Genomic DNA, 24,506 nt, shown 5'->3' on the forward strand with positions numbered 1-24,506 from the left:
GGGTAGCATGCCAGTCCCAACTTTTTCCTTGGGTCCTGATTCCTCCCACATCCATCCTTTCCCACCTTGGGTCCTCTACCATATCTGCACACTTACTTTACCTTCTTCCTTCCCTTCAGTCCTCTTCAGCTGTGACCCCTATGGCCATAATAGTGAAATGCCCAACAAATTACTTAAACCTTTGAGAACATGTTCCTGCTTCTCCAAGTTTTCAACTGTCAGTCACTTGGATTTACAGACAGTAGCTGTGAATGTTACTGCTCATCTCTATACACTTATACTCATCAATGACTTTTGCTTCTGGGCCTATTGAACATGGCAGTCTTTGTCCCTTTTGTTAGTCTGAAGTGAATTAATGACTAGGTCAATACAAACAGATCCGATTCAGGATAGGCAAGCAGTAGTGTACTGATTCCTGATGACACAAAGGAATGGGTGTTTTCTTCACTGAAGAAACCAGTCCATATCCTGTATGCAGTTCCTAATTGGAAAGAACTTTTGGAGATTTTCCAGACAGGGTCTCCATTACTTTACCTCACCCTCTTTAGCATTCCAACATTACCCCTCCTTCCTGTACTGTCAAAGTAGTATGAGAGGAGAAGGAAGACAGAGTTCCTGAAAAGCCTTGGATATTATTATAAAGGAATTATCCCCTCCCCACTTTGTTTTATGGGTTGTAATTTCTGTTTTTTACTTGCCTTGTTCTTTGTCCACTCCAGGCTCTGCAAGAGTTAAATGCAAGAACCTCTTACAGTTTTGTCAGAGGTAAAAATATTGTCAGCTGCAGAGTTTTGGAGGGAAAGTTATAAAGTATTGCTATTGGTTGCCAATGGTTGACTCCAGGCAGAGACAGAAGGTTCTGGCTGCCTGAAGGAAGAAACTGCTTGATTGGACAATGTATCCCTTTGATACTGAATAAAAGGGAGAGTGTTACAGCCCATCTTTCATCTACTGTTCTTGTACTGTTTTTGCATTTCTGAAACCTTTTTATCCTAAGTAAACCTGTTCTTGTTTGTACTATATTTCCTGGAGTCTCTGTCAGTCATTTAGTCCCACCTGCCGGCCCTTTTTACCACATTACTAAGTTTTGGTCTTGTTTTTCAATGACAGAGGGTTTAATGACTGTAAGCCTAAGCAGTCACATAGGTTTAGAGGTCTTTTTGGTGGCAGCGGAATGGTTAGACTGAGGGCCAGCCATGGCCAAGCCCTCACAGACGACAATGTAGAATAAGCTTATGGAGCCTTGTTTCAAAGAGCTATAGTAAAAATTCACCTTGGTCATCTACTGAAACCTGAAATTTACAATAGTAGTTTACTTACCACAGCCTCCATATCTGTAATATTTGGTGGGGCAAAGATTGTCTGTACCATAAACTTGTGTTTGCTCTTCTCATTTGGATCATAGTCAAAAGGCTGCAACATTACTGCATAACAGACAGAACATGAGTTATGAAGATGTATTTAAACTTTTTTTTCCTATGAACATCAAGTTTTCACTTAAACACAATTAAACAGCTGCAGAGAGAAGATGGAAACATCTGAAAATTGTGGGCATAATTTGTTACAGGTCCATCCTGCTGTTACCATTCCGAAAGATGCCTAGACAAGGCAAAAAGATGATCAAGTTTCACTATAACAGCGCAGAGAAGAAGAGAACCCTTGCAGGAGAAAGCCCACCTCAAAACATGAAGCATATGGTCATCCATCAGCAAGAGGGAGCAAGTCAGTCTTGCTGAAATCTTTGCAATATACAGTAGTTGGGTGCAAGTAGGCTTGGTTTTGTTCTAAGTCTTGGAAACAGCAATGCAATTAGTCCAGTGGACTGGCTGACTGCTGCTGCCATTCCTAAGCAGAACAAAGCAGTGCTACTGTGTTAGAGGAGGGACTGGAAGCTCACTATTCAGGATGCTGCTTGTTCTGTTTGAGCTCTGGTTGTGACTGTCTCCAGCAGATCGCACAAGATATGAACACTCCATATAGATATACAGAAGGCAATCAGTTTGCATCAACATTTACATATATGATTTATAATTTAGCCCCATTTCCCCCCTCACAATAGTGGGCTGAAACCTGGGTCAAAATTTAACAGGTACAGCTTTCCAAATCACTTAATACATAGTTAAATTTTGGTTTGACACTTCAAGAAAAGTCAATCATTCACCATCACAGAACAAGTATAGTAAATGTCCCAGACATTCAGTAGATGTAGCTTTCCTATTGACTTGTTACATATGCAAAAAACATTCTGTTCATGTGTACAGCACTTGCATATGCTTGCAAGCCCTTTGCCACCAGGCAACACCATCCTTAAATCTCTTGATCAACATAACAATCCAGACTACAACTGTGTCACAAGATTCACAATGCATAGAGTACATAACTCAAGCTCAGGCGAGCCTAGCTGCATACTACACAAACATATGCACAATATAGGGAAGACTTACACACATGGACAAACGTGTTGGTACCCCTCCATGAAAAAAGAAGAACCCACAATTGTCTCTGAAATCACTTGAAACTGACAAACGTAATTGGCACCCATCATAGTTTATTCTGCATTTAACAAAAATCAGACTTTGCTTTAGAGTTTTGATGCAACAGAATATTTCAAATAATAACACAAATGAAAATGGCATGGACAAAAATGATGGGACCCTTAACCTAATATTTTGTTGCACAACCTTTAGAGGCAGTCACTGTAAACAAGTGATTTCTGTAGCTCTCAATGAGACTTCTGCACCTGTCAAAAGGTAGTTTGGCCCACTCTTCCTGAGCAAACTGCTCCAGATGTATCAGGTTTGAAGGGTGCCTTCTCCAGACTGCATGTTTCAGTTCTTTCCATAGATGTTTGATAGGAATCAAATCAGGGCTCATAAAAGGCCACCAGAATAGTCCAATTTTTTTGTCCTTAGCCATTCTTGGGTGCTTTTAGCTATGTGTTTTGGGTCATTATCCAGTTGGAGGATCCATGACTTGCGACTGAGACAGAGCTTTCTGACACTGGGCAGTACAGTTCGCTCCAAAATGTCTTAATAGTCTTGAGATTTCATTGTTCCCTGCACACACTCAAGGCACCCCGTGCCAGATGCAGCAAAGCAGCCCCAAAACATAACTGAGCCTCCTCCATGTTTCACAGTAGGTATGGTGTTGTTTTCTTTGAAAGCTTCATTTTTTTCATCTGTGGACATAGAGCTGATGTGACTTGCCAAAAATCTCCAGTTTTATCTCATCTGTCCAAAAGACATTGTCCCAGAAGCATTGTGGCTTGTCAATAAGCATTTTAACAAATTCCAGTCTGATTTTTTATGTTTTTATTTCAACAGTGGAGTCCTCCTGGGTATTCGTCCATTGATCCCACTGTCACTCAAAACTGATGGATGGTGCGATCAGACACTGATGGACCTTGACCTTGGAGTTCAGCTTGTATCTCTTTGGAAGTTGTCCTTGGCTTTTAGTCTACCATTCTCACTATCCTTCTGCCCATTCTGGGGTCAGTTTTCCTCTTGCGGCCGCATCCAGGGAGGTTGGCTACAGTTCCATGGACCTTGAACATCTTAATCATATTTGCAACTGTTGTCACAGGAACATCAAACTGCTCGGAGATGGTCTTATAGCCTTTGCCTTTAACATGCTTGTCTATCATTTTCTTTCTGATCTCCTCAGACAACTCTCTCCTTTGCTTTCTCTGGTCCATGTTCATTGTGGGACACATTTCAATAGGCTGAATGACTGATTGCACGACTGGAGATGTGTGATACTAATTAAAGAAAACAGCTAATTTGAAAAATCATTCTAATCCAATTATTTATGATCTTTTCTAAGGGTACCAACAAATGTGCCCAGGCCACTTTAGAGTATCTTTGTACAATAAGCAATACTTTATCTCTTTTCACACTTGCTTTGCTTTACTCGATGACGTATCAAAGGCATGCAGGTATACATGGGACAATTGCTTTTCATTTAATCGCTTTTCAGGAGGCATAAAACACTTTTTCAATGGAATGTAAGGGTACCAACAAATTTGTCCACGTATGTAAGTATCAAAGGACATTCTTGGAAACATTTCCCAATATTATAGACTGGAAACATGAGGCTGAGAGTCTGCAGTCCCAAGGATAATCAGTTAGCAATCAACAAGCCAAAACATACACTAAGCATGAAGTGGACCAATATAGAGACTGCAACTGAAGCTACAATATGCATTATATGGTCAAGCAATTAAGACCTCCAGAAAACATGTACCCACTGCAACGAGCACTCTCATACCCTCAATACACAGACAAAAAACCCAAAAACCTGTCACTCCCATACACAAACAAAACAAACAGGCAAGCAAGTGCGTATCTGACTGGCCTAGTGACAGCTTCAAATTCCTGAATGTCTTCTATTGGGCGCGATCCAATTTAGCCCTGAAGCAAGCCTCTACAGCAGGGCTGCTCAACTTCGGCCCTCCTGCAGATGTTGGCCTACAATTCCCATAATCCCTGGGTATTGAGGATTATGGGAGTTGACTGAGGATTATGGGAGTTGTAGTTCAAACACACCTGGGGGGCCTAAGTTGAGCAGGCCTGCTCTACAGTATGGGAAGGGGGAGTTGAGCTCCTCAGCACTCAAGCAGAAATTTCAGCACTGGATGCATTGCACAGTTAATGGCACATTTAGCCACCAGCCAGTATGCTACAACAAAGAAGAGAGCGGGGTTTAATCACTCTCACCTGTAGTTTGCTTCAGTATGGATTTGATCCAGCCCTATGCCTTGGCTACAACATGGGGTAGGAGTAGAGGTCAAAAACCTACCCTGTGCATAGCAAAGACTAAAAGTGCACATAAAACCTCAAGTTAGCCCACTACAGCGCAGGAGGGTAAATTCCCCAATCCCATGTCGCAGCTGAGGTTTTGGAAGACACTGGAGCTAGAGAGAGGGTGGTGGCTTTGGACCAGTTCAGAACCATAGCAAGCTGTGCATCCATCTCCAAAACGTCAGTTACAGCATAATGCAAATTTAACATACCCATCAAAAAATTTTGCTGCCGTCACCTTCATACAACAGTGATATTGCAGACATTTTTAACTTGAGACGTACACTCAAGTTAGTGCCAACACTTTCCCCATCCATTCTGCCTTCACTATCGAGAAATGCATAATTTGACATTTCACTCACTGACTAACACAGCAATTCTATAACCTCCTACTTTTGAAACTCCATAAGGGATTTTCATAACAGAATAATTTGTATTCAATTTTTCTGAAACATATTACGCTTATACCCCTAAACAAATAGATTACCAGTGTCAAATTTCTTACTGATACAGCGAAGACATTGGTTGTATAAGAAAAAGAATGTTCATGCTTTATAATGGCAGAATGCAAACAGATCTACTCCACCTTAACTGCAAGGTTTTATAATTCAATGGTGCTGGACTGCAAACATATCTTATCTCTAAACACACAAACTCACTCAATCTAAAAATCAAAAGACCAACAGCTGTAACAGATGTATACTTAAGCTATATATTTTTCACTGACCAAGATTTAATTGCCTCTCTTTCCCTATGTCAAGAAGCAAATGTTAGCATAATCACTCTGTGGTTTAGCCAACACCATATTTATTATTTATTTATGTTACTTATTTGATTGATTTATATAACGCCCTTCCAAAAATAGCTCAGGTATCATACATGACTGACACCATGGTTATTACATAGGACAAATCTTTAAAATGTTAAAGTTTCAGGAGAACAAGTGGTGAAAAGTAAGCTTGAGGTTTTCCTTAGAAAAGTCCGCGATCCTAGAAACCTTTCTTATTTTGCAAAACTTAAAAGTTTCATTTAATGATAATATTTTTTTTACTGAACTCAGCAGTAAAAGGGTACAGGCATCATAAAACATGAAGGTAGGATGAGGAAATCAGCCTTTTCACTGCATCTAAACAGTGTGTTCAAAGAATTTGAGATAACTTTTAATAGTGATCCTCCTCCTGAAAATGTTCCACCTTCTGCAAGTAAAGAGTCAATATTAAGAGGAACAAACTAACCAGACTGCCTAACATTGTTACCTGATACAGTTACAGATGATCCTGGGTCAATAATTCCACTGTTTGGCCTCACGCAGTATCGGCGAGGTGCTGTAGTCTTCACTTTGAAACATACTTTTCTGTCTGATGGATTTCGTAGTTTAAGATTTGTAGTGACTACATCTGTGAAAGGACCTGAAAGTTTAAAAAGTTCTATTTTTAGGTATATTTTCTTCAAAAGTATCCTTCGAAGTAAACTAGTGGTTGCACCAGTACAAACTGTCAAGCAGTGGAAGATGGTCAACAGCTAACTATCCTCTTCTCCACCCTTCTCATAGTATTCTACTCTTCAGAAAAGCTTACTAGCAAGTCCCTGCCTCAATGCGTTTTCTGTACCTGTGTTGCCCAACTCTTTCCCCCACTGCCTGAGAAACCAGGTCTACTCAGATGTTTCACGCAGCACAGAAAACAAGGAAAGAAGCAATAGTTTAAAAAAGCTCTTATCCACTGGATCAACGGGCAGTAGAATGAGATTCAATTCAAGTCCAAAATGACACATGAGAAGGAGAAGAAAAATTCTCTCTTTATATTGATATACAAGTCAGTCTGGAACAAACAGACAGAACTAGGCAGAAAAGATTTTGGAGCCAGGCATATAGGCTGCAGCAATGGAAAAGGCAAACTAACTGTTAGAGATAATTAGAAAAGAATCTTCTATAATATTGTCTCACACTGCTACTACTCTGTCTACCTTCTTCCCCTGAACTAGTTTGCCAACACAGACAGAAAGAAACCATCTGAAAGGAAGGGGAAAGGAAAAAACATGTCTGGGGAACTTGTAACCTTTAACCTGCTACTACTTATATATAACTTTCAACCCAAATTCTCAAAGTGCTTTACATAGAAAAATAAATAAGATGCTTCCCTGTCCACAGGGAAGGGCTCACCACCATCTAAAAAGGAACACAAGGCAAACACCAGTAACAGTACTGGAGAGATGCTGTGCTGGGCTTGGACAGGGACAGTTGCTCTCCCTCTGCTAATAAGAGAATATATTTATTCACATTTAATAAATGTGTATACCGCCCACTACCAAAGTCTCTAGGCAGTTTACAGCCACTTTAAAAGGTCTCTCTTTGGCTCAGTTAGCAGGCGTTAATCTGGAAGACAACTTACCAAATGCCCTTTCCCCAAGGAACTATGCAGGGTAAGACCTGCTCCAGGGGCAAGGTAAACTAAGCTGTGCCAATATTAGAAGCCATTACACCAAACCCTGTTTTCATCTCAAACTTACTTGCATGCCTGTCAACAAAAAAAGATTCTGCTCATTAGGCAAGGACCATGAATTTCTAGGGTCAAATTTCCATACACATTCCCACAATTTGGTGGGCATTTCACCAACATGGCCACTCAGAGAGACTACTAAGGAATAACAGCAAAGAGAAGGAAAGAGGTATGGTGCAGATGAAGTAGTAGAGAGGGGTCCAGAGAGACAAAGCAGAAGGAAGCAGCAGCCAAGGGTACGTAAGATGGGGCAAAACCAGCTGGGAAGAAATGCAGCCTGCTATGGCCACATTTCTGTAGAGTTGCCATCATTTTGTGATCATTCTGCTAAAGGAAAAGCATGTATATCTGTATACAGATCTATGGTGAATCAGAGAATTCTGTGCAGCTACAATCACTCCCTCTCAAGGAAGATACTACTGAGCACCTAGTTATGGAAATGATCAAAGAGAGAAAGTACATGAAACTAGACCTAAAAAGTAGTATAACTAAATACATTTTAGTTTTTAAAAGGAGGACTAAGAGGAAATGCTTTAGAAGTTTCTAAAATTATAAACAGTGTGCAGACAGAGAAGAATAAAAATCTCTAAAAACTCTTAAACTCTTGGCAGTACAGTAAAATTGACAAATAGCCCAGGAACAAGGAAAACATAGCATAGTCTATTTCAGTCTTTAACCAGCATAGGAACAAGGAAATATTTCTTCAGCATTACATTCTAACCAGGGGTAATCCCATGAAATTGTCAGGAAATTTAAGACCAACAAACGGAAATAATTTTTCACACAACACATAATCAACTTGCGGAATTCTCTGCCACAAGATGTGGTGACAGCCAACAACCTGGATGGTTTTAAGAGGGGCTTGAATAACTTCATGGAGGAGAGGTCTATCAATGGCTACTAGTCTGAAGGCTATAGGCTACCTCCAGCCTCAGAGGCATGCCTCTGAATACCAGTTGCATGGGAGTAACAGCAAGAGAGAGGGCATGCCCTCAACTCCTGCCTGTAGGCTCCCAGTGTCATCTGGTGGGCCACTGTGTGAAACAGGATGCTGGACTAGATGGGCCTTAGGCCTGATCCAGCAGGGCTGTTCTTATATAAGAGCAGTTTCTAGCACAGAAAGTTTTCTAATTTTTTGCACAGTCATGGGGCTCTTTAATTTTAAAGGTAAGTCTGTAATTAACGATGGAAATACATTATGTTTAGACAATTAGCTAAACTAACCCAGGAATTCTCTGTTTTTAATTTACTACATGTTACTAAGCATTACATAATAAAGCAAGAAGAACGAACAGGTATCCACTGAATACAAAGATGAAGGATTCCCTGTATTTATCAAAGCCAATATCTAGGAAAACCAGACATCTGGTAACCAGTTCTGAAGATGTGTACCCTAGAACAATAGGAGCCAATACTATTCTGCCAGCATAAATATTTTGTTGCCCGAGCATAGCCACCACCAATGTTAATCAGCAATGAGCTAGCCGGCGGGGGGGGGGGGGGGGGGAATCCAAAGCAAGACTATTCAGACCAACTAGAATATCACAAAATAATGAGCAAGGTCTTAATTTCTCCAAAACCTTTCTTCAGGCTGGATGTTAAGACAAAGTTGGGAATGATGGAGTCTCAAAGTCTGCAGCTACCCCGAGTATTTATACAGCCAAACATCACTGTCCACAACACTAGCTGAACTGGTTATGCATATAATGACTGACCAGTGTTGTCCAACTACAAACCTATAAAGCAATTAAAAGGATTACCACTGAATTTCCAAGGGTATATGAATACGACAAATATTTTTATATTATATATATTTATATTTATATATATATTTATATATTTATTTATATATATATATATATATATATATATATATATATATATATATATATCCAAACTAATCCCATGAGGAAAAACCTCCACTCCCAAAGGGAAAATGACTGGTATAAATCAGAAAACAAAAAAGTAGTCTGACAGATTTTTCCCCCTTGATGCAAAATTAGCAACACCAACTACAATCAAATTTCAAAGTCATATTATAAATGACTATCAAAATGCAAGAGTGAGGATAATTATCTTGATGTGACAATCTTTAATATACAAATTATAAACCATAAGGCAATTATGCATACATCTACATTATTTAGAATCGTCAACAATTTAGCTAAGAGACCATGTCAATACAAAGACTAGCCAAGAGACTTTTTTCTTAATCTCTCCAAAGCAAGCCTAATTGTCAGTGAGGCCCTTGATCTGGATGCCTCTCCAGGGAGCCGCTTGTTAACTTGATTCTGCCCCAGGACAGTCATCTTCACCAGGCTCGCTAGGAAACTTATTCAGTGTCTGCACTTTTAATATTAAGGGCACTGCTGTACAATTTTTCTTCTCATCTCTCTAAAAAAGAACGGAAATGTCACATCACACATGCTATTCAGCCTAAGTTCTGAAATTATAAATAGGTAAATTTAAAGCAGAGGTAGGAAAGTGGCATTTTTGTTCAGCTACAAGCTCGTTATAATCTTATCTAGCATGTTTTGTTATTTTCTAACCTTAAAGAATTTTTTAGCAATATACTCTAAAAGGTCAGAAGGTTTTATTTTCTTCAAGTCTCAAGATTTCCAGATCTACGTTACAATGCAAGAAACTGAGACGACAATCCTATGCACTTTATTTTTTTTAAGCAAGTCTGATAGAAAAAATCCTAGTAAAAGAACAATATAGACTGATTGGGCTGTGACTCCAGGTTTTTCCATATGTAATAACGGCGTGAAAATGACTTGATTATCAAGCCAGATGTTGCTGCTGGTATGTTTCCCAGACTATGGAAAACACCTGGATCAGGCAGGAGCAATATAGGAAGATGCTGAAAGGCATACTGTGCAGGAGGAGTTAATGGTAAAGCCCTCCTGTATTCTACCAAAGACAACCACAGGGCTCTGTGGTCGCCAGGAGCCAAAACCAACTGAACAGCACACTTTACTAGTGTACACAATCATTTGCAGCACACACAGCCCGACAGTTTACAGATGCCAGGGGCTTCCTTCAGGCCTAGTCACTCAGCCGCCCAGTGCACAGGAACTAGGGACAGCTGTGGTGATGATCAGTGTTGGCTGTATAACTAACTTCCTGCAGTTAGTGCAAGTGTCATCAACAATAACCTGCCTTTCCCAAGGACATACCTTGTATATCTGGTTCAGTGCTACAGTGCCAAACAAGCAGAGCCAGCAATACTGTGGACATGCATACAGTGTTCTCTCTAAGGTGTGTGCACGTTCACACATTTTAAAATGTCTGCTCTATTTTAGATCCCGCTCAGGTTTAATCAGGAAGGCCCCACTCTGAATGCATGTGCATGTACACTGCCTCAATACTGCTGCCAAGAACAAAATTCATTCTGCACACGGAAGAAAAAAATTAGAGAGAACATTGCATGCATACATGCACATACAGCCAACGTGGCTTAAAATTTACTATTCTAATGCAAATGATAAATACTGTACATGTCCTTCTGAATTGTGCAACTGAAGTGCATAAAATTTATAACTTTTTCTAGAGAGCTGCATGGCAAATTCAAATGACATTTATTGAGCCATGATTATTCAAGCAGCATCTTTACAGATTACTGTGCTCAAATTATTCCTACAGTTCTACAAGATGTTAACAAAATGGCTTTGTATTCTGAACAATCCAACTGGTTTTGGCTCCCAACTCTAACAATGAAAGTTGAAAAGAAGGAAACCGTAAATGGAAACAAGATTACTCTTCCTAAAACCAACTAAAGTAATAAACTTATTTAACAGAACCAAAAAGACAACTGTTCAATTGAGAAGTTCTCTTCTTGACCTTTCTCTTGCCTTTATACAGCTGAATCTCTTCTCTACGTCTTAGATCTCTAGTACTCTCCTCTCAGCTGGTTCTCCTCCTGCCTGTCATTCATTAATTCAGCATATCCACTGATGGGAACAGCACTGTTCTCCTCTCCAGAGGAGTACTTGGGTCATGTTCTTAGCTTCCATTCTCTCTCTGCACATGTCTTGGGGTGGCATCAAAGCTTATGGTTTTCAGGAATACCTATGTGCTGATCATTTTCAACAGTTCACTCTTTCCAAGATCTTTCCCCAGTACCACATCTTCAGCTACCCAATACTTGTACCTGGATATCTTATAGCCAGCTTAAGCTCAATATGAGGCTCTCCACACGAGCAGTGTGAAGAGCCCTACCGGGCTCCCCCCACAGACGAGCAGTCACTTGTTGCTGGGCAGCCAGATCAGCCACCCACATGACTACCGGCTCCGTCACAGAGCCGGTAGGGGCTGCAGGGATCAGGGGCCGCCCAGCCCCCGGAAGTCCCAGGATGGTACACGGGGCATCCTGGGAAGACCCCCGAAATCAGGAGGCTTGTTTTAGCCTCCGGGCAGGGGTCTCCTCGCAGGTCACTGGGTGACTCATGAGTGGGGAAACTGGGTTAGCGGAGCACTCGCTCTGCTAACCTCATTTAATGGGAGGGCTACTTTGGCAGCTAGCAACTCTAGCCCAGATTTCCCCCATCGTGAGAATAGCCTCTATGTTTAAGACTGAGCTTCTCATGTTTCTCTCCTAGTCTTGCTCTCCAACTTCATTCCCAATATCTACCAACAATGTCACTATTAGCTTTGGGGGGTACATCACCTGCACCCTGCAGTTAGCCCTTGACATCACCACACATGATCTGGCTACATCCTGATAAAAACTACTCTACATGGGAGCACTTCTGAAAGGTTTTTGAAAACTTCAGTTGGTACATAATGCTACTGCCAGGCTGATGTTTAGAGTATGTAATTTTGTGTAGGTTGATCTAAAGTAGTTCCCAGTACCTGAACTGAGCCCAATTTAAAGTGTTGGTTATCAACATTAAAGCCCTAAATCATTTGGGTCCAGCTACTTAAACTCTTGCATTCTCTACCCCACTCTGAGATCTACCAAGGAGACTTTGCACCATCTTCTGAGACATGTTTCGTGAGTATATGGGATGGTACCTTCTCAGCCATAGGGGCTACATCCCACTGCAATGGCAAAATTTGGAGAAAATCTACGTTTTCTAGATTCTTTCTTCAATTTCAACAGCTAGGCTTTAAAAAAATACATTAAGAATAATTATAACACAAGTATCTCAATTACTGAGATAAACTCAATCATCCAGAGTGTTCAAGCTACTGCGCATGTGCTTCAAATATTACTCTAAAAATAGCAGGCGGTGGGGCAGGGCATGGCAGCACTTAGCAAAAGCACTGTTATCCTTCCTTTGTTCTTGCACACCTACTAACATTTGCAGTAAATATGTTCAGCTTTTCTCAACTAGGTCCATTATCACTGAGACTGTCCAATGTGGTGGTGTGGGGAGAAAGCTTATGAAGTACAGCACAACAGGATGGAGAAGCAGATTTTTAAAAATAATCTTAAGTTTGGGCCCAAAGTACCCCTTCATCAGGGGAACCCACAGTGGAGTTTATGCTCTTTGTTGTAAGGCTGTACGCTTCTAAATATAACGGTCTCTTGATGAAGGGCTACAAGTTGCTCTTTTGCCTGTGTGTGCCATGGATGTTTATATACTGATCCCATTATCAAGATCCGATTCAACAACATGGTATAATGGTGATCATCTTCAGCAGCAGTACTGAAGATCAGAACACACTGTTCACCATAAACTCTGCTCTATTGTGGCACCTTTGAGTAAATATTTACCATGGTAAGTGCAACCTAAGTACCACAGTACAAGTACTTTTACTGTAGCAGCCCAACATGTTTGTAATTTGAAAAATATGACCTAACCTTAATTACCCAGTCACTTTTATGTGACAAATATTAACACTACATGACCTGTCCGGAATCAATTTCATTGAATTATATATATAATATATTATATAAATATAATATGCTAAGGTTGTATGTGCAAGCCCCACCCACACAGTGCTTTACCAATTGGAGATAACACAGAAGAAGCACTGTGGTGATTGGGCAGTGGAGAGTCCATATGCAGATAGGGAAGGGAGGCGAGCGACTGACAGGGAGGGGACAAGAGGGAGTGGGTGGCTGACAGTGAGCAATAAAGCAGGGGCTGTGGCAAGGAGCAAGAAGAGCAACAAAGTCCTAGCACACAGATGCTCTGTGCGGGATCAGCTAGTATATCCTCTATATATTTAATTTTCTAAGGCAGGGATTCTCAACGTTGGGTCCCCAGATGTTATTGGACTTCAACTCCCATAATCCCCAGGCCCAGTGGCCTTTGCCTAGGGATTATGGGAGTTGAAGTCCAATAACATCTGGAGACCCAACATTGAGAATCCCTGCACACGTGGCTAATCCCGTGCATGGCAGCTCTCACGAATTCGTGAGCAAAAGCACCTGATTGGGCAGTGCAGCAGATAGGGAGGAGGAGCCTGTGAGAGCAGAAGCACCATGGTGATTGGGCAATGAGGATTTCATATGCATATAGGGAGGAGGAGCCTGTGATGGTTAAGGTCAGTTGGAATGCAACTGTTACCAGTCAGAAGATGTTCTTGATTGTAGAGGAGAGAAATCTATAAATATAAAAAGGATAGTGGGCAGGGGTCTGTGAAGAAAAGGGTCGTGAGGGAGGAAAGAGCCCCTTCAGGAGGAGGCTGCCGTTGTGTAAATTAGATGAGGAAACAAGATGAACACGATCTGTTAACTCAAGAAAGGAAAGACAGACAGACAGACAGACAGACACACACACACACACAGAGAAGACAGAGAGAAGACAGAGACAGAGCTAAGGATGTATGTGGCAAGCCCCACACACACAGTGCTTTATTAATCGTAGGTAACAAAGCAGAAACACTGTGGTGAGGCAATGGGGATTCCATATGCAGATAGCGGGGAGGAACTTGTGATGGTTAATGTCAGTTGGAATGCAACTGTTACTGGTTGGAAGATGTGTTTGATTGTAGAGGAGAGAAGAATATATATATGCACATACATACATAAAGGATAGTAGGCAGGGGACTGCGAAAAGAGAGGTTGTGAGTGAGGAAATTATTATTATTATTATTATTATTATTATTATTATTATTATTATTATTTCAATTTCTATACTACAATGGCTCAGGGTGGTTTACACAGAGAAATAATATATAAATAAGATATAAATAAATAGACCCTTCAGGAGAAGGAGGCTGATACTGTGCGAATTAGATGAGATACACGATGAACAAAATCTGTTAACTCAGGAAAGGAGAGAAAGAAAAAAGGGGGAGGGGGAAGAGTGGATGGAGGAGAGAGAGAGAAAAAAGGGTGAGGGACAGGCCCGGGCCTTTCAGCAGCCTGAGGGGAATGAGCAGCCATGGCAGTGAGGAACAGCCTGGTCAACTGCTGCAGCTAGGTATAATGCAGAAGGCGGCGCTCTCCCAGGTAATCTGGACCTAAGCCGTTTAGGGCTTTAAAAGTAATCACCAGCACTTTGTATTTTGCATCCTGCTCCAAATCTCCTGATGATCCCACCCAGCAGTTTCATGTAGATGTTAAAAAGCATCAGGGATAGGATGGAACCCTGAGGGATACCATACAACAGCTCTTGTTTCAGAGCGCAAGTATCTCCGAGCGACACCATCTGGAATCTACCAGAGAGAGAACAGAACCACTGCAAAGCAGCGCCACCAGTTCCTAAATCCCCCAAGCAATCCAGGATGATACCATGGTTGATAGTACTGAAAGCCACAAGAGAACCAACAGATTTACAATCCCTCTGTCCATTCCTTCGTAGAGATCATCCACCAGGCCAACCAATGCTGTCTCCACCCCATAGCCTGCTCTAAATCCAGTTTGAAATGGATCTAGATAATATCATCCAGAACTGTCTGGAGTTGATCAGCCACCACCCAGGATGGAGACTGGCCTATAATTACCAATCACTGAGAGCTCTAGGGCAGGCTTCTTAAGCAAATGTCTCACAATTGCCTCCCTCAAACTTGGAGGCATCCTGCCTCAGTGAGGCATTTATGATGTCAACTAGGCCACCTCTAACGACCTCCCTGCTAGATGTTATAAGCCACATGGGGCATGGATCCAAAGGACAAGTGGTAGGCCGAACACCTCCAAGGGGTTTGTCCACATTCTCAAGAGTTACAAATTGAAACTGATATATTCTAATTAAACCAGAGGAGATACTGGACACCTCTGCAGTTGACCCTGCCATGACTATGGAGTCCAGGTCGGCTCGAATGTGAGAGATTTTATCCGCAAAATCTAATCAACACTGTAAATATTAAACTACAATCAGATGGACAGGGTAATGCCATTGCAAAAAATCTGCAAGAGAAGAGCTGGTCTTGTGGTAGCAGACTTGCAGGCATGACTTGTCCCCTTAGTTAAGGAGGGTCTGCCCTGGTTGCATATGAATAAGAGACTTGATGTGTGAGCACTGTAAGATATTCCCCTTAGGGGAGGGAGCCGCTCTGGGAAGAGCAGAAGGTTCCAAGTTCCCTCCCAGACATCTCCAAGAGAAAGATTCATGCCTGCAACCTTGGAGAAGCCACTGCCAGTCTGGGTAGACAATACTGAACTAGATGGACCTATGGTCTGACTCAGTATATGGCAGCTTCCTAGGCTGGAGCAACAACTGCTATTCACCACCCAAAGTTTTCTGAACATAGTAGCCAGCATCTAGATCAGGGCTGCATAGCTTCAGCTGTCTGACTACAACTCCCATCATCCCTGACTATTGGCCTCTATGGCTGGGGATGATGGGCATTTTAGTCCAATGATAGCTGGAGGCTGAAGTTGTGCAGCGCTGATCTAGAATACCCTTTAATCAACACACCAGGGTTTTCTGTTGAGCAAGGAATGGTTTTCAGCAAAAAAAAAAACCCCCCCAAAAAAAAAAAACCCACCCAGGCAGTTGCAGAAGGAAGTGGGGGTTGGGGGTGCGATTGCTCAAAGTTACCCATCTCTCCTCGCACAACAGAAAATGGTTGTTCATAGGCACAATGTTAATCTGGATGTTGGCCAGTATTTCTGGTTCACAGCTACATACAATAGAGTAATATAAAGGTAAAATGTGCCGTCAAGTCGATTGGTTTTCAGCAAAAAACAACAACAACCACCCAGGCAGTTGCAGAAGGAAGTGGGGGTTGGGGGTGCAATCGCTCAAAGTTACCCATCTCTCCTTGCACAACAGAAAATGGTTGTTCATAGGCACAGTGTTAATCGGGATATTGGCCAGTATTTGTGGTTCACAGCTACATACAATAGAGTAATATTAAGGTAAAATGTGCCATCAAGTCGATTTCGACTCCTGGAGCCCACAGAGCCCTGTGGTTTTCTTGGGAAGAACATGGAGGGGGGGGTACCATTGCCTCCTCCCACACAGTGTGAGATGATGCCTTTCAGCATCTTCCTATATTGCTGCTGCCCGATATAGTACGAGCGGGGATTCAAACCGGCAACCTTCTGCTTGTTTGTCAAGCATTTCTCCACTGCGCCACTTAAGGTGTATTGTGAAGGGCTAATTCAGGTCTAGAAAGGCACTCTTCAAAGTAATTAAGTTTCCGTACACCTTAAGTGGTGCAGTGAGGAAATGCTTGACTAACAAACAGAAGGTTGCCACTTTGAATCCTCACTGCTACTATATCGGGCATCAGCAATATAGGAAGATGCTAAAGGGCATGATCTCATACTGCACGGGAGATGGCAATGGTAAACCCCTCATGTATTCTACCAAAAGAAAACCACAGAGTTCTGTGGGCACCAGGAGTTGAAATCGACTTGAAGACACACTTTACCTTTACAACTGTGCTGGTGTACTTCAATACCATCTTTACCTGAATCCAAGACTAGTTTCCCCACCACCACCAAATTCTTTCATGTTAGAAATTGAGAGTTCATCTTAAATTCACAGTCCTCTTCCTTTGGGGAAAATACATTTTACCTGTTGTTGTTGTTTAAGATATCATCCTAAATTCAGAGTCACCTTCTCTTCAGATAAATACGATACTACCTTTCCCATTAGAACTTTCTAGCATTTATCCAGGAGTTCGAAGGTTTCTGGGAGCTATCCCCGCCCCCTGCTCTTTGGGGGGGTGCCACCAGCACAAAATAGTGGCTTGGGGAGGCAGCAAGTCACTGAATAGTATCTTGGGGAGACATAAATGTACACTAAAATCTCTTTTAACATTAAACCCATGAATTCCATGAGAATTTTGCTGCAGGACAAAAATGGAAAAATGGAGCTTTGTGGTACAATAAACTAGAGAGAAATGAATGAGAACACACATAAAACACAATCCTCATCACTCAAAGAGAGAGATTTAAAAAGCAGCATGGCTATGCCCCCACTGAGTCAGCCAATCAGATTTGCAGTATTGCCTGGAAGTGAAGGGTAGGGCAAGGCAAGACCCAACGGCCTGGAGAGCTACTTGGAGACATAACAACCCCTGCTTTATTGCAAAGAGTAAGCATGGGCAAAGACCATATTGGAAACCAGAAGATTGTTACAAAATTATTTCATGCAGAATACTGTGGTAAGACTTAAGCAATCATTTCTGGAAATGCTGGCTGACATCCAGACTAATGCTGTGCTGGCACTAGAGGTGGGGTGTGTGTGTGTGTGTGTGTGTGTGTGTGTGTGTGTGTGTGTGTGTGTGTGTGAGAGAGAGAGAGAGAGAGAGAGAGAGAGAGAGAGAGAGAGAGAGAGAGAGAGAGAGAGTGTGTGTGTGTGTGTGTTCTGGTAGTCTCCCCTTCCCAATGTATCTCCCAAAAACAAGTCCATGGAAGTGGCATAACATATTTTCAGGAGGTATAGTGGGCTACAGAGGAGATAAGGAAAAATTGCCCCTGTAATGCCAGCACAGAATTAGTTTGGCTGTCAGTCACCATAGGCAATTTGGATTATTAAATACATATTGAAAGAATTAAAGCCAAATGTCATTTAATGGCTTTGTTAGGCAGAGATAGCTAGAGAAATCAATATATCATAGGAAAGGGGAGTGGATCATACCATCATGATCTTTTTCTGCCCCACAGTTCTGTTGCCTGCACAATGTATTGTAACAGTAATGTTTCACAACATGGTAATGTAGGAGTGTTTGCACACAGGAAGCTGATTTACAGTCTTGCTCAACTTGAACTGCTTAATGGACTTCCAAAAAAACTGTGTCAAATGTCTAATTGATATTTTAGGGCCGTTTCTCATATTACATGCATGGAGATCTATTTTCTCCACAATATGCAGAAGCATATATCCACCAAGCTGCATTTTTGTCCCTACACTTTTATCTGAAAATCAAATCAAGAACCAGTGTGTATGGAATTGTGATGCAAGAAGAGCAGTCTTTACACTGTATTCATTTTATTAAAGTGTGCTCACATTTTCCTCCAGAGCCTTAATCTCAATCAGAGAATATACACTAAGTTAAAGATATACAGTACTAACGTATGACAGATTCATATTTAAAATTACCCAACCCTGCCTACATGACCATTGCCCAATTTTGGCAACTGATATTAAAAGCAGAGGGATAAGTTTAATAGTGAGCTATTTTTAATCTTAAGTGCAACCGTCTCAATTTGCAGTAGTATATATCATTAGCAATACCAGCAGCGAAGTAATGAACAAGACATTTAACACTGTCCACCAGTATCCCACATAATATGTAGCAAGTAGTTCTAAGTTCTTCAGGCATAAGAAGCCAATTTTTAGTTCCTCTTGCATTAGTAGCCAATAAAAGATTAGGATGCAGCAAACAACTTGCTGTGCCAGCCCAGTATCACAACACATGATCTTATGCCTTCATTGTGGGGCTGTCAATGCTGAAGACACATATAAAGACAAGTGTTTTGAACCAAAGTTTAAATGGGGCTAACTCAGGAAAAAAATGTTGATCTTCAACAGGACTATTGTTAACTTAAGCGTAAACTAGTAATACAAAATGGCTATTTATTAGCCTTAAATGGTCAAGGACTAGTACAGTGTGTTACAATGAGATGTTATCTATTAAATCACAGTAATGGCAGTAATTTTCCAGAATTATCAAACTGAGGTTTCTTCCAGAGACATGGGTTTCCCAGCAAATTTTGAATGGGACTTTTTCTGGAAAATTTTCCAGAAAGTTTCCCCATGCATATTTTTCTCATTTGCATAAACTTGCTTTTAAAAATCCACATTTTTTTCAGATGTTCTAAAGAAATAGTGATTTGGCATGTCATTTGGCCTATATCTGTATGTAGTAAGAAAACCTCACCACATTAATTTCCCAAGCTGTATCTCAAAAAGTTTTTCAAGTAGCACAAAGTACCTGAACTAAAATGTTTGACTACATTGGGAAAAGTGGGATTAAACCACTTCTTGTGGTAAACCACTTCTTGTGGTTCAATTGTTATACTGAAGTATATTCAAAAATTTATAGGGAAATACATTTAAAAATGGATTTTTCCCACAGAAACATGAAGTATGAGAGAATGTTCCATTTTGGACATTTTTCTGCAGAAGTTCTCAATCTTACATCTCTGGTTTCTTTTAGCCCTGCTACCTGAAAAAAATTTAATGAGAAATATTGGAAAATGGATATTGTTCAATCGCATCAGTTCCATTGATTTTAACATAAGCAAATGCAGCTGCTTATGTTGTAACTGGATCTCTCTCAATGGGTAGCATTCAGACTAATCTGTAAACTACTGTAAACCCTTTCATCCTAGGTCTGCAAAGAAATTAATCTCCGATCCAAAATAGTTCTTGCACTAGCACACCCTCACACAACCTGTTATGCAACCCCTTGCACAACCCTGTATACATGTGAGGAATTCCGTATGCAACATGCATTCAGGTGGTTCCTCTTCCACTAGTACTAGCACAAATTTGCAGAGCACCACAACCACAAGAAGTTCCTCTGTGAGCACCACTGTGAATGCTACTCATGGTTGTTTTTCATATACCACCACTAGATTTAAGAGAAACTTTTTAAAAAAAAACATCATAAAGTATCTTAGGGCAATGCAGTAAGCTATTTAAGCCACAGCTCCAGAGCAATGTGTCTTAACTCCCCAACTTCAGCTTTAATATAAAATATTAGTTCTAAACTTGTTTAAAATACTCTCCTCAAGTTTACTACCTCATCATACTTCTATACCTGTCACATACAAACTCAATGATGTGACTCATCTATACTGCACAAACAGTGAGCTGTAATATAATCTATTTTGAACAGTAATGTAATCATTGCAGTACATTAACGCAAGATTCTGACATGGTTTATATTATAAAGACACATGACTGCTGCTTCATTTTTGGTAAAAGATGCAAAATACTACTGGGAAATGACTTTGGCAGAACGTCCCTAGGACTGTCCTTTTTTCCAGCACAATTAAGCTCTCACTAAAATTTGATTCAACTACAGAATTAGTTGCAAGAATGTTTTGAGTATTTATAACCCTAACTAGGGAATAAACCCCACAGGACACAATGTGACTTACTTCCAAGTAAATATGCATAAGGCTGCACTGGACTTACTTCCAATTAAACACATTTAGGATCAGTCTGTATGTCACCCAGAACTATTTTTTCAGCAATGAAGGCAAAGGGGTGGACTTCACACAAGTTTTTTTAATGAGCTTACAAATTGTTTCCAAGATAATTCCATAACATATAGAAAGATGACTGTTTTGACCTTCACTCTTCAAAAGAACTCAGGTTCAAAAAACAAACAGATCACTTCAACAGTTATGCCTAAGTTCTTGCACTGTAGTTTTACAACTTGCTCCTTGAACAGTCTGTCTGGAAGTTCCAACAAAACCAGTGACAATTCTGAGCAACTTCTTTTTTTAAAAAAACTGGTTTGTGAATGTAGAGCGTAAAATGAGCTTGAAGCATTTCACTATTTGAAATATAAAATTATAGACACACTTTTGAAATGCTATCTGAATTAAGAACTTAATTCTTTGAGCAACATGCAGAGGGACAACACATTTAAAATTAGTACTAGAAGACTGTAATAAATTGCTCCCCTAATAACTTAAGAGGATTTATTTTAGAACTTCACACTAAAATCACCTTTGAAATATTATTCATTTAACTGTTCACCCTATACCAAAAGCTCAAAGTGGGTAACAGTATTTCTAGTTGCAACAATTTATAGCCCACCTTACACCTAATTCTCATGTTCTGATTAAAAGTAAAGTGTGTTTCTTTTCAAAGTGGGTATCTGAAACCTAGATAGGGATGCCATGGATTGAAGCTAGAGTTGATGAGGAATAAGGTGCAATTCTCCAACTAGCTGGAATGTTTGTTTTCATTTGACAAGTTACCCTTCCAGACTTTTTGTGGCTGTTTTCTGAAAGACATTAAAATTCCAGCCTAGCACTACTACTCCAACATTATGTCAGAAATACATGACAGCATGTTGTATAAGAGACCTATTTCAAATAAGGATACAATCAGCACTCAAGCAGCAAAGCACAGAAAGGTGGCACACCATTCTTAAACCTTAATGATCTTCCAAAACAGCCCTTGGAGCTGTTAACTCATAATACCGGGTCATTCAAAATTAAACTGTCATGTCTCTGCTATGGAAAACGCCCTTAACCGAGCTCCTAAAATGAACCAAAGGGGGTTGGTGCAAGATACCACCACTCAACTCAACTACAAGTACAGCCGAGCTCAAGATATATAGGTACAAAACTGAACCAAGAGGATGAATTAGTCTAGAAAGTGCAGAGGCCTAAACTAAGAATAGGGGATCAGGGTAGTTTCTATATTTTCTCCCTCCCACCCACCCACCCAAAAATCATGCCAAGACACGGTCATCTGCAGTTGGGGCCTCTGCCACTCAGAGACAAGGCGGGCGCCGGTAGCCCCTCTTCTGCCTCTAATGCCAACCGTGTGGCAGCTCCGTAGCTGGCCGGAGGCAGGGAGAAGAGGCATGTTTTCGCCACGGGGCCTGGCTGAAGACACGGGGCCTGGCTGAAGGGGAAAAAGAAAAACCGAGGCCGCCTCTGCAGACAGAGACCCCAAAGCGGTTCCTTCTCTCGCTCATCGGCCGCGATCACCGGCTTTGTGAGCGTCGAGTTGGGCGAGAGGAGCAACCCGAGAAAACACGCCAGGGAAGCGATGCCGGCGCAGCTTCTTCCAGCACACCGACCAGGAAGAGGGGGCCGGCGGGGGGGGGGGGGAGGAGTGCGGAGTGGCGTGAGAAAGAGCCAGAGAAGCGAAGAGAGCAAGATGGCGACGGCGACGCCTCGTCCCGTTCCCCCGACTGGAGCCTCCCACCCCAAGCTCTGGAGAAGGGGGAGGAGAAGAGACAGGGCCAGACCCGGTGAATGAGTGCGAGAGCGCCGGCCCGCGCCCAAGGAGAGGCCTCCACTGATTGCCTCCCCCCTTCTCTCTTCCCCCGCCCCATGCAGGGGTTGGGGAGGACGAGGCCTGGACGCCTCCCTCCGCCCCCGCTTCCTAGCCGCCCCCTCCCCCGGCTTCTCTGGCGCTGTTCTGCCTCTGGTACCTTTGAATTTGAGGTCGGTGGGCGGATCGAGCACCAAGATCTGCTCGTGCTTGGGTAGAGCCCCGGCGGCCGCCATCACTGCTCACACGTTCGCTCAGTCCGGGAGAAGGGCGGGCAGGGGGAGGGCGCTCCGGTCAGGAAGGAAGGGGAAGCGGACCCAGGACGAGCAGCGGCAGCACGGCGGCCTCCTCTTCCTCTTCGTTTCCTCAAGGGGGGCGGGGGGACGCGGATGTGTCCTCCCCTCCACTCGGGGCGCGTGCGTGGCCCTCCCCCGCTCCACTTCCTCTCCCCTGTAAGGCCCTGACTCACTCCACACCACCACCACCACCCCCAGGCGCACTGCAATCAGAGCCAACCCCGGCGCGGGCACGAGGGTACTGGAGCCGTCTCCTTCTAGCACCCGCACGTCAGCCCGGAGACAGGTGAGCGCGCGAAAGCGGGCACGAGCCAAGGCACCTAAGACACTACCATATGGAGCTCCTGCCTGTCTGTCTGCCCGCCTCCTTCTCGCGTCATTTTGACAGCTCGCTAGACGCGAGTTTCCCCGCCCCCCTCACGCGGACCAGCGGGAATTTGTCACGCGCCGCCAGAAGGCGGCGCGTGCGGAGCAGTGACGGCACCAAACTGGTAGCGAGGAGGAGGGAACCATTGTGCTCGGGGAAAACCGGAAGGGAAAATGACCCTAGAGCAGACTCTACCAGGATCATCAACATAGCACAAGAGACGACGGGCCGGCTGAGGACTCGAACTCCCAGCTAATACAGCGGTCTCGAAAGTCTTCTGTCTTCCTTGCACCATTGCATGTTGGGAACTGTAGTCCCCAAGTGAAACGGAGTGTGCTCTAGTTTAGACTCGAACAAGAAAAGTGTGGTGCTCTTGACTCGGAGAGAGTCTGTGTGGCGACTGTGTGTGTTATCTGGGACTGCTTGTTCCCATAGGACAAGATTTTTATTTTTTATAGGACAAGATTTTTTTATTGAACCAACAAACTACCAAAGCATACAGTACGTTGCCAAAGCACAATTATATACAAAGTGGTTGTTTGTACATGATATATCTACAAAGATTTACACACAAGGATTTGGAAACCCACAAGGTTATGAAGTATATGCACGTAGTACTGTAACTCGGGGGTGGGGGATTTCAAGGCACATCAGGTAATTGGGGGTTTACGACCTACGTCCATTTCCACAATTTGTCCCATTGCTGTTTAGAAGAGATACTCTTGTCTTTTTGCACATAACCATACAAACTTTTCCAGAAGAGATTTACTGTCTCATCTGCGTGAACCTCTTGGTCGTGTCTTCAGTCCCCTCCAGGGGCGTATCTAGGGGTAGGGCAGGTAGGGCACGTGCCCCGGTTGCCACTTGAAGGGAGGGCGCCATTTTTAAAAATTAATTTAAAAAAAAAATGGCCACTGAAAACAAAATGGCCACTGTGCATGCTCAAATGGCCTCTGTGAGGCCCCCATGCCAGGCCTCGCAGAGGCCATTTGAGCATGTGTGGCAGCCATTTTGTTTTCAGCGGCCATATATATATAAATGGCCACCACACATGCTCAAATGGTCCCTGCAAAGCCCTAGAGGCCAGCAAGGGGAGCAGGAACCTTTGCAGACCCACCCCACAGCCTTTAGGGGCTACAGGTATTTTTTTTTAAAAAAAATTAATATAAGTCACTGTACATATATTCAGTTTGGCACTATGTACAGAGAATCAGGACTTGTGA

The 24,506-nt window shown here is 42.3% G+C and overlaps 1 protein-coding gene across 1 annotated transcript in view; it reads right to left on the minus strand.

Moving 5' to 3' along the window:
- VAPA (VAMP associated protein A) overlaps window positions 1-23,346 on the minus strand; it is a 33,433-nt gene extending 10,087 nt beyond the window's left edge. Inside the window, exons 1-3 of the mRNA XM_053246595.1 lie at window positions 22,781-23,346; window positions 6,056-6,208; window positions 1,321-1,424 (exon numbers count right to left, since the gene is read on the minus strand). Of these exons, the coding sequence (XP_053102570.1) occupies window positions 1,321-1,424; window positions 6,056-6,208; window positions 22,781-22,856 (333 nt within the window). The 5' untranslated portion in view covers window positions 22,857-23,346. The remainder of the gene's footprint in view (window positions 1-1,320; window positions 1,425-6,055; window positions 6,209-22,780) is intronic.
- Window positions 23,347-24,506: the final 1,160 nt, after the last annotated feature.

Source organism: Hemicordylus capensis, chromosome 4, assembly GCF_027244095.1.
Source record: "Hemicordylus capensis ecotype Gifberg chromosome 4, rHemCap1.1.pri, whole genome shotgun sequence".
NCBI classification, from domain to species: domain Eukaryota; kingdom Metazoa; phylum Chordata; class Lepidosauria; order Squamata; family Cordylidae; genus Hemicordylus; species Hemicordylus capensis.